The following is a 10,901-nucleotide window of genomic DNA, read 5'->3' as shown; positions in this document are numbered from 1 at the left end:
CTCTCTTCCCCAGGCCTGAGTGCAGCTCTCTTGTCCTCAAGGTAACCTACCATGTGCTGAATTCAGCTCTATACTTTCTTCCAAGTTAGATACAGATGAAAGGCCACAAACCTGAGATGTTAACCCTTTTGCTGTCTCAGCAGGTACTGCCTTTCCTGCTGAAAATTTACAGCATATTCAACCTTTATTTCAGATTTGCAACATCCACAGCAGCTTGCTTTTGCACAGTGCCTGTAACAGAGTGCATGACTTAAGAGTCAGGTCAAGAGAGAGGGCCTGCTGAAATGTTTATTTTATCTCTCTCTCTATCTTTCTTTCTCCTAAGGTTGTTATGGCTACATGCAGCAGTTTTTAGCTGTCTGAATGAATGAAATTGGACTGGACCTTCAGTGTGAGAAAAGTAGGGCAGGCTGGGAAGCAAGAGTTCCAAGGTCATTCTATCAGTAGCTTGCTCATCACATTAGATAGCAAAACGAGGGTATGCGGGGAGTTGAGAAGGAGCATGAAAAAGGAACATGCTGTTATCGTCAATGTTCAAGCTGATGCTAGACTCCACAGGCTTTATCACAGATAACCTCATAGAGAGAAGCGTTATCACATAGGAGCATAGGCCCTCTGGCCTGTTCTGCCTTTCAATAAGATCATGACTGATCTGTGGCCTTACTCCATAAGCCTGACTTGAGCCCACATCCCTTGATACCCTTGCTTAATAAAAATTTGTCTATCTCAGATTTAAATTGAACAATTAAATTAGCATCCACTGCCAATTGAGGAAGAGAGTTCTAAACTTCCACTACTCTTTGCATCTCTCCTGAATGGCCTGACCCTAATTCTTAGACTGTTCCCCTGGTTCTAGAAACTTCAAACAGTGGAAATATTTTATATAAAATATCTTTATCTGCCCTGTCTTTCCCTGTTAATATCCTGAAGAACTCCATTAGATTAGCCCTTAACCTTCTGAATTCTAGAGAATAAAGTCTTAATTTGTCTAATCTCTCCTCGTAACCTAACCCTCAAAGTCCCGGTTTCATCCTTGTAATCTTGTGTTCAACTTGCCTCAGTTCCAAAAACATCCTTCTTTAGGCCTGGTGCCCAGATCTGCTCACAGTACTCAAAGTGGGGTCGAACTAGAGTTTTGTATAATTGCAACACAACAATTGCATCGTTATACTCTAACCCTTTAGATGTGAAGGCCAGTAGTCTATTTGCTTCCTTGACTATTTTCTGAACCTTTTTGTGGTATTTTAAAGAGCTATCCACCTGAACTCCAAATTAGTTAGGCATCCACTGTATTTAACTTGGCACCTTCTGAAAAATACCCTGATATAACCTTGGTTGTCCGAAATGGATAACCTCACACTTGCTTATACTAAAATCCATCTGCCACAGTTTTGCCTATTCAGTGATCTACCAATAGCCTGTTGTAATTTTACACAGTTGTCAACATTGTTTATGATGCTGCCTAATTTTGTGGTGTGAGCAGATTTAAATATTTGACTTTTTATGCCATTATCCAAGTTATTTGTGAATATTGTGAATAATTGAGGCTCCAACACAAATCCATGCGGGAGACCACTAGTCGCATCCGCCAATTTGAGTACTTATCCATTCCAACTCTCTGTTTCCTGCCACTCAAACAATTTCCCCACCACAAATGTTAGGCTGGCTGGTCTGTAATTCCCTGGTTTCCCTCTGTTATTTTCCTTAAAGAGTGGGGTGACATGAGCAAATTTTCAATCCATAGGTATAACTCCTGAATCCAGGGAATGCTGAAAGATTATGGTTTAGGTATCGGCAATGTACTCTCCTACCTCCTCTACAACCTACAGATGGAAATCATCAGGTTCTGGAGTTTTGTCACTCTTCAAATCCATTCATTTTCTCATTATTGATGATTTACTTAAGCTGATTTTATTTAGATCCTGTCTTTGATTCTCTGTTAATTTCTTTGGGACTTCCAGGAAGCTATCTTCCTTTTCTGTTATGAATACTGAAGCAAAATAATCAATTAGCATGTCTACTGTTTCTCCTTGGTTTTGACAATAATCCCACTCTCCACCTTCAGTAGACCAACAATATTCTTTACCAGCCACTTTTCATATAACTAGAAATTCTCTTCTTATTTCTGCAGGGCTCAAGAGGGATAGGCGTTCTTAACCCCTACTAGTTCAGCATTGTCTTCTTCTATTTTGTGCTACCTTGTCCTGCAAGAAAGAGGACAGAGTGTCAGTGATTTTGACGCACTTTGTTTTGGTGACGTAGACGCCATAGCTGAATGGTTGGAGGTTTGTGGAGGCAACGAGAAGTAGTTGTGAAATTGGCAGCATTGTTGAATGTGTAAGGGTGAGAATAGGTGGCTGCTCAATTTGGGTCCTCGGTGCCAGGAGTTGCTGATGGTGAGTGATTGGTGTGGTGCATTGAGCAGGATGAGAAGTTGCTGTTTTCTTGGGGAGGAGTTGTCACATAAAAGTGCATTCAATGACCTTGACCATTCATGTGAGGTCGTTAGACCTCCCGCACTACTGCTGCCAGGTTCTCATATTTAGAGGATTCCCAGGTGTTCCTTTGCCCATCGGCTCCCATTTTGATCTGAAGGTGTTATTTGAGTGCCTATTGGATCTGAGTGGAAGTGTGGCACCCATCTCACTTCCAGCCTATCTCTGACTCCAATGCTCCAGTGTCAGCATTCATTATCCTAGATTCTTCTCTCAGCCATGGTTCCATCTTTTTAATCCAGGTACATTATTCAGTACAGCCTTCCTTTAAAAGGGACATCAATCTTCAAGAGCAGAGTGCTACATCACAACACTATCCAGCCTCCTGCTGAGCGTAGAGACTACCAATTGTGGGGAACTGCTCAGTATTTTGCAACAGTTGGATAGATGAGATGGAAGCAACAACGTGGCATGCTAATTTTCCCAAGTAAACTGCACAGGTTGTGAGTTATGACAGATGAACCCAAAACATGGGGCAAATTAACTTTCAGCTCTGCACCTTTTGTCTTCTACACCCCTTAATCTGTTCAAAAGTAATTAATAGATGTTGCAGGTGTTGTACCTGTATGATGTGGTTCATAGTAACCACATCTGTAGCAAGTGTTGGTTGCTTGAGGAATTCCTGTTCAGACTTGATGAGCTGGAGTCTGACTTCCACCCATTATGACACACCACGGAGGGGGAGAGTTACCTGGACACTGTGTTTCAGAAGGCAGTGACATCTGTGATATTAACTACCTTGAGTGTGGTCAGTGGTCAAGGACAGAAGAGTGACTATGAGTGAGGCAGATAGAAGGATCCAGAAGGTAGTGTTTAAGGAACTTCAGCCTTTGAGATTGTCTAACAGGTTTGAGATTCTTGCTTCCTGTGTGGATGAGAATCGGGTCTGTAGGGAGGATGAGCAAACTGACCATAGTACAGGGAGCCATTCAAGAGGGGGAAGAAAAGACAAATGTAGTTGTAATCAGGGATTGTATATTTGGGGAAATAGATACTGTTCTCTGCAGCCAGCGGGTGCAGCACGGTGGCTCAATGGTTAGCACTGCTGCCTCACAGCACCAGGGACCTGGGTTTGATTCCACCCTCAGGTGACTGACTGTGTGGAGTTTGCACATTCTCGCACTGTCTGCATGGGCTTCCTCCGGGTGCTCTGGTTTCCTCCCACAGTCCAAAGTTGTGCAGGCTAGGTGGATTGGCCATGCTAAGTTGCCCATTGTGTTCAGGGATGTGTAGATTAGGGGATGGGTCTGGGTGGGATGCCCTGAGTGTCAGTGTGGACTTGTTGGGCCAAAGGGCCTGTTTTCACACTGTAGGGATGCTATGATGCTATATGGTTGAGGAGTGAGGTCAGATTCTAAACCAGGCCTCACAGCTAAAATGCATTGTCTGACCTGGGATGTCACATCTGGTATACCGAGGGAATTGATAAAACCTTTAGGTAACTCAGGAAGGTAACTTTTTGGGAATTTGCATATTAATCCTTTCTAACTCATTAAAGATTTTACAGCCATCTTAGGTTTGTTCAACACCGCATCAGTTCTATGACCATTTGATCTTTTGCTTATAAATTCTGTGTCCAATGTCACCTCTCTCAGTGACACCTGAAGAAGGAGCAAGACTCCGAAAACTTGTGTCTTTAAATAAACCTGTTGGGCTATAACCTGGTGTCGTGTGATTTTTGACCTTGTCCACCCTAGTCCAACACCGGCATCTCCACATCAGGAATATACGCAGCGATAGACTTGATTACAAAGCAGATCCAAAAAGGAATATCTCCAGATTATTACCTGCACCACAAGCTAATTGGCACAGGGTCAACAAGTTGAAAGAGGTAAACACACGGTTATAGAATTGTTGGTTAGTGGTGGGATTGATTGCACCAGAAAAATAGAAGGAAGGGAGTGCATGTGTGAATGTCAAGTTATACAAAAGAGCCACAAAAGTGTAGGGAACTTCAATATAAGACCAAACTTAAAGGTTTTATATGTTAATGCACAAAGCATTTGGAATAAAGTAAATGAACTGATGGTGCAAATTGAGGTAAATCAAGGTCACAAGGACTTTAAACGAGTTAAAGGTAGTGGGAAGGCTCAAGAGAGGTTATTAAAGTTTCCAGAACAAGTGATAGGACAGACAGTATCGAAAGGGTCAGGAATCTAACTTCAGACATAGCAGATATGAGAATAACTATGAAAAGGGTGGGTGGTCAACACAAGACAGAGGGTGTTGTACTTAAATATGCTCCATACCGAAAGCAAGGTAAATGAACTGTAGTGCAGATTGAAATTGACGGGTACAATTCTTTTGGGCATCACTGAGACATGGCTGCAAGGGGATAAAGGCTGGGAACTAAATACCCAAGAATACACGTCCTATTAAATTGTCAGGCAGATGTGTGGGGAGGTGAGAAGAGTTTTGCCTTGTTAGTAAGAAATGAAATTAAATTGATAGCAAGAAGTGATATAAAACTAAAAGGCATAGAAACCACATGGTTATAGTGGAGGAACCACAAAGGAAAAAAGACCATAATGGGAGAAGTGTACAGGCCTCCTATTCATAGTCAGATGTCGTTCTGAAAATAAATCAAGAGATAGTAAAGGCATGTAAGACACGCACTATTACAATAATCTTGGGGGACTTCATATTGCAGGTGGACTGGGAAAATCGTGTTGGTAGCAGATCCCAAGAAAAGGCACAACAATGCCTCCTGTTCATCAGGAGGCTAAGGAAGTTTGGCATGTCCATAAACACTCTTACCGATTTTTGAATTGATGCACCACAGAAAGCATTCTATCCAGATGCATCACTGCTTGGTATGGCAAATGCTCTGCCCAGGACCGTAAGAAATTACAGAGAGTTGTGAACACAGCCCAGTCCATCACGCAAACCAACCTTTCATGTATTGACTCCATCTATACTTCTAGCTGCCTTAGGAAGGCAGCCAAAATAATCAAAGATCCCTCGCACCCCACTTATTATCTCTTCCAACCTCTTCTGTTGGGCAGAACATACAAATGCTTAAACACACATACCAACGGATTCAAGAACAGTTTCTTCCTCACTGTTATGAGACTTCTGAGTAGACATCTCAAATTTTAAATTTAATGTTGATCTTGCTCTGTGTGTACCTTCTCTGCAGCTGTAACATTGTATTCCTCACTCTGTTCTATTAATCTTATGCACTTTGTATGGTATAATCTGCCTGAACTGCACACAAAACAAAACATTTCACTGTACCTAGGTACATGTGACAATAATAAATCAGATCAAAACCTCGACTGTAGGGAAAGTTTCTCCCTGTCTACTCCTCTCATTACTTTGTAAAGCTCAATCATGTCCCTCCTCAGCCTTCTCTTCTCTGAGGAAAACAACTCCAGTCTATCAAGAACAAAAACAGAAATTGCTGGAGAAACCCAACAGATCTGGCAATATCTGTGGAGAGGAGAGCAGTGGGCAGCATGGTGGCTCGGTGGTTAGCACTGTTGCCTCCCAGTACTTGGGACTTGGGTTCAATTCCATTCTCCGCAATGGTCTGTGTGGAGTTTGCACAATCTCCCTGTATCTGTGTGGGCTTCCTGCAGGTAGTCTGGTTTCCTCCCACAGTCCAAAAATGTGCAGGTTAGGTGGATCAGCCATGCCAAATTGTCCATAGTGCCTAGGGATGTGCAGGATAAGTGGATTAGCCATGGGAAGTTTGGGTGGGATGCTCTTCAGAGGTTTGGTACAAGGCAAATGGCTTGCTTCCATGCTGTAGGGATTCTATTGTATGAACCTCTTTGGAACTGCCTCCAGTGCCAGTACATTTTCAACAAGGCATACAGTATGCTTGCCTTCATTGACCAGGGCATTGAGTTTAAAAATTGGCAGGTAATGTTGCAGCTTTGTAGGACCTTAGTTAGGCCGCATTTGGAATATTGTGTTCAGTTTTGGTCACCAGAAGGATGTGGTGGCTTTGGAGAAGGTACAGAAAAGATTTACCAGGATGTTGCCTGGTATGGAGGGCATTAGCTATGAAGAGAGGTTGGAAAAACATAGGTTGATCTCACCGGAACAACGGAGGTTGAGGGGGCGACCTGATAGGGGTCTACAAGATTATGAAGGGCATGGACAGACTGGACAGTTAGAAGCTTTTTCCCAGAGTGGAAGAATCAGTTACTATGGGCCAAAAATTTGAGGTGCGAGGGGCAAGGTTTAAAGGTGATGTACGAGGCAAGTTTTTTACACAGAGGGTGGTGGGTGCCTGGAGCTCGCTGCCAGGGGGAGGTTGTGGAAGCAGATACGATAGTGACTTTTAAAGGGCGTCTTGACAAATACATGAATAGGATGGGAACAGAGGGATATGGTCTCCAGAAGGGTAGGGTGTTTTAGTTGTGATGGGCAGCATGTCGGTGCAGGCTTGGAGGGCCGAAGGGCCTGTTCCTGTGCTGTAATTTTCTTTGTACTTTGTTCTTTGTTCAGTATTAATATTTCCAGTCCAGTGACCCTTCTTCAACTTCTGTTGCCAATCTTCAGCATCCAGTTCTTTGCTTTATCCCACCCTATCTAGTCTCTCCTCATAGCTGAATTGTCCCAGGCCAGGCAACATCCTGGTGAACCTCTTCTGCACCCTCTCTAAGTGCAATCACATCCTTCCTATATTGCAGTGATCAGAAATGCACACAGTACTCTCGCTTTGGCCTAACTAACAATATATACATCTCTATCTTAACCTCTTTGTTCTTGGGTTCAATGCCTTGACTAATAAAGGCAAGTATTCCACTTGCCTTCTGTAACCACCTTATCTACCTGCTCTGCTACCTTCAAGAATCTATGAACGTGCACATGTTTGATGGTCCCTCTGATCCTCCATACTTCTGAGGATCTTACCATTCAACATGAAATCCCTTGCCTTGTTAGTCCTCCCAAGTTTATCACCTCTCACTTTTCAAGATTAATTTCTATTTGCCACTGTTCAACTGATCTGACTAGCCCGTCTATATCGACCTATAACCTAAAGCTGTCCTCCCTTGTTATTTACCACACTACTAATTTTCATGTCATATGTAAACTTACTGATCATACCTCTTTCATCTATAAAGGATATTACTGGGAAACAGAGAGAGAGGCGGTTTTGATAATTATGTTTAGATATTTCTAAACTGTTTTTGTTATAGCCTTGTTTGATTATTTTCTTCCTCTTATATAATAAAATTTAGTTATTTTTTAAAGAACACTGACAGCCTCATGTGAATACATGGTAACCTACAGCAAAAGTTAAACTCATAGAATCACCACAGTGTGGAAGCAGGCCGTTCGGCTCCTTGAGTCCACATCAACTCACCCCCACCCCTCCAACCCCGAAGAGCATCCTGCCCAGATCCACACCCAATCCTGTAACCCTGCATTTCCCATGGCTAATCCACGTAGCCTGCACATCCCTAGACACCTTCGGAAATTTAGCATAGCCAATCTACCCAACCTGCATATCTTTGGGATAGTCCGAACTGCTGATGCTGGACTCTGAGATAACACAGTGTGGAGCTGGAGGAACACAGCAGGCCAGGGAGCATCAGACGAGCAGGAAAGCTGATGTTTCGGGTCGGGACCCTTCTATTTTCTGAAGAAGGTTCCCGACCCGAAATGTCAGCTTTCCTGTTCCTGCATATCCTTGGACTGTGGGAGGAAATGCACACAGACACAGGGAGAATGTGAAAACTCCACACAGATACTCACCCATGAGTGGAATCAAACCCAGGTCCCTGGTGCTGTGAGGCAGCAGTGCTAACCACTGAGTTACCATGCTGCCCCAAAAGCTCATGTTTGATCAAGCCAATTTTCACTCTCGGATCTGACTTGCTCAGTGTTACCAACGGGGTTGGGATCATCATGCTTTGCAGTGCTCTTGATTGTGAGGTCCTGCAAATCTGTCTGCATAAACCCAGGGAAGGATGGTATTGCTGACTTTGACAGATGCTGATAAAGCATGGTCAGTTGACAGCAAAGCTTCTTCCGACGGGTTGTAAATGTCTACCGTGATCTGTCTTAACAACCTGAACCTTCAGAGACACTATTCTGATGTGTCAAGGAAACCAATTCCTGATACCTTTCCTGATGACATTGTTTGACAGGTAGGGCTTCCTGTGAGCTGAAACCTTCTACTGGTGCCTTTTCCCCTGTGGAACTACAGATCCATGAGCAGCAGGCTGCTGCTTCTAATGTACCTTGTTCTACATTTGAGGTCCACTCTAATGCAGCATCAGCTGATATAATGGATGAAACATTCAAACTGGAGAAGAAGCAACAATAAAAACATACATTTAGACATCAAATTTAGTGTAAAATGTCCCACGATGCTCTTTAAGACTATTATTAGACAATAAATTTGACACCAAACCATAATGCAGGATATGAGGGCAGGTGACAAAAAGCTTGGTCAAAGAGGTGCTTTTTCAGGGATGCCTTAAAGGAGGAAGGAGTTAGGGGATAAAGAACGAGATAGGTTCCAGTTCTGAGGAAGGGTCACCGGACCCGAAACGATAACTCTGTTTTTGCCTTCACAGATGCTGCCAGACCTGCTGAGCTTTTCCAGCAACTTTGTTTTTGTTCCAGATAGGTTTTGGGTTGAAATTCTAGATCTTAGGGTCTCACGACAGAAGGCACAGGGGCCAATGATGGCATGGTTAGAATCGGGAATGCACAAGTATTCTCAATGACAGTAGGGTCATGGGGCTGGAGGAGCTCGGGGAGATATAAAGTTCATGCGACCATTGAGTGATTTAAAAATAAAAGATGAGAATTTTAACATTGAAATGTTGCTTAATTGGGAGCCAACATAGGTCAGCGAGCACAGAGATAAGGATGAAACTCCAAAGTATCAAAAGAAAGCTTCCAGCATAATTACTATGACTACTCTTTTCTAGGAGTAGATAGAAAAGCAGCTGTGATTACTGAACACGAGTGTCATACTTCACCAACTGGTCTCCTTGATTGTCATTATAGTGTCATCTAGCTTTCAATGGTGAATCTCAGGATGCTGGGAAATCTGTGCATCATAATTTAACCTGAGAAGTCTGTGTCAACATTACTCTAATCGAGCAACTAACAGATATTAATTGCCAACAGGCTCCTGAAAAATTTCATGCACAATTGAAGCCAAGAAGTAACTGAGGTAGTCAGTTTCACAACCTGCTGCCAATTTTACCAGCTTTAGCTGACTTTCGTCTGTTCTACCCTGACCAATCTACCTATATCCAGGTGCTCCTCCATGTTAAAATTTTCCCCTGTAACTTTGTGCTAGTCATTCTATTGGTCTAGCAGGGATAGATTTCTTTATCCAGCATTCTGCAGTGATAAATTTAAAATACCTCTTACACATTTCCCTTGAAACCATATCATATATACAAGAGGCAGCTGCACCAAAGATGATTTATTGTTTGAGCTAAAGCTTTTTCATCTCAGTACCTTGTATGAAAGGGTTCAAAGAAGCTACACAGCTGGTTTGCCAAAGGTTAGTTCACATTGGAAAGGGCACTATCTCCAATTTCTAAGATCACAGTGATTTGTTAATTGCAGGTAGTTTGAAATGAGATTGTGTCTTTGCATGCAAATGTAATTTTTATCTGAATGCATGTGCACGTAGCTGTGTTTTTGGGTGACAGACTGAATGCAAGTGTATGTGCGAGAATGTGCATATGAGAGTGCATGTCTGTGAGACTGGTCAGAATCTTGGAGAGTGGTGTTAGTGACAAGGGTGGAAGTGTACAGGACATTTCTCATAAGTGGGATGGCTGGTACACAAAATTATGTGACCAACTATGAGCAAGGTACCCAGCTAATCAGTGGGAGAAAGACAGTGATTCTGTTATTATTTCACAGGGTTGAACGTTTGAGTGCAATCTTTTAAGGGGTACTAGGGCAGATATTCACTCCCTGTAAACCAGCAGCAGAAGTCTGGCAGGCTAGAACCATCTCAAATTTCTGTATCCCTCTTCCACCTATCCTCAACTACTGCTCCTTCCACAGTCACTTTTGGCCTTCCCTCCATCAGCATCAATCATCACTCCATAACTTATGTCTTGCCTATATTGACCTTAGAACTACCCACCAACATTCATGTTCAACTTTTATTTGACCTAGAGCTTCTCACCAACACCATCGATCTGCCTCCCTCTGGAAACTTGCCCTTGACTTGCAATTAGCCATTTTTCAGCCTTCGTCTGTCACCCTTGACCTGTCCTGTTATCCTTGACTCTCAGATTCTCACCGTTATGCATGTAGTTGGGGGTGTTGCCCTATTAAGAGACCGGTCAGGTGACCGAGAGGGGTGGGGTTTGTGTCCAGTCTAGAGCATTGTCAATGAAGTGTTTCTGTTCAGATTTTCCATTTGTCTACCTGGCATATAATTTCTGGTTCCAAAGGAAGCACCAA

General features: G+C 43.0%; 1 protein-coding gene across 1 annotated transcript in view; it reads left to right on the top strand.

Moving 5' to 3' along the window:
- Nucleotides 1-10,901, top strand: part of LOC109910936 (receptor tyrosine-protein kinase erbB-4-like) — a 690,251-nt gene that overhangs the window by 587,685 nt on the left and 91,665 nt on the right. Inside the window, exon 21 of the mRNA XM_048598686.1 lies at nucleotides 1,777-1,788. Coding sequence (XP_048454643.1) covers nucleotides 1,777-1,788 — 12 coding nt within the window. The remainder of the gene's footprint in view (nucleotides 1-1,776; nucleotides 1,789-10,901) is intronic.

The sequence above is a fragment of the Rhincodon typus genome, chromosome 7 (genome assembly GCF_021869965.1).
Source record: "Rhincodon typus isolate 14 chromosome 7, sRhiTyp1.1, whole genome shotgun sequence".
NCBI classification, from domain to species: domain Eukaryota; kingdom Metazoa; phylum Chordata; class Chondrichthyes; order Orectolobiformes; family Rhincodontidae; genus Rhincodon; species Rhincodon typus.
The sequence above is the reverse complement of the archived record's forward strand: the minus strand, read 5'-3'. Positions and strand labels throughout refer to the sequence as shown.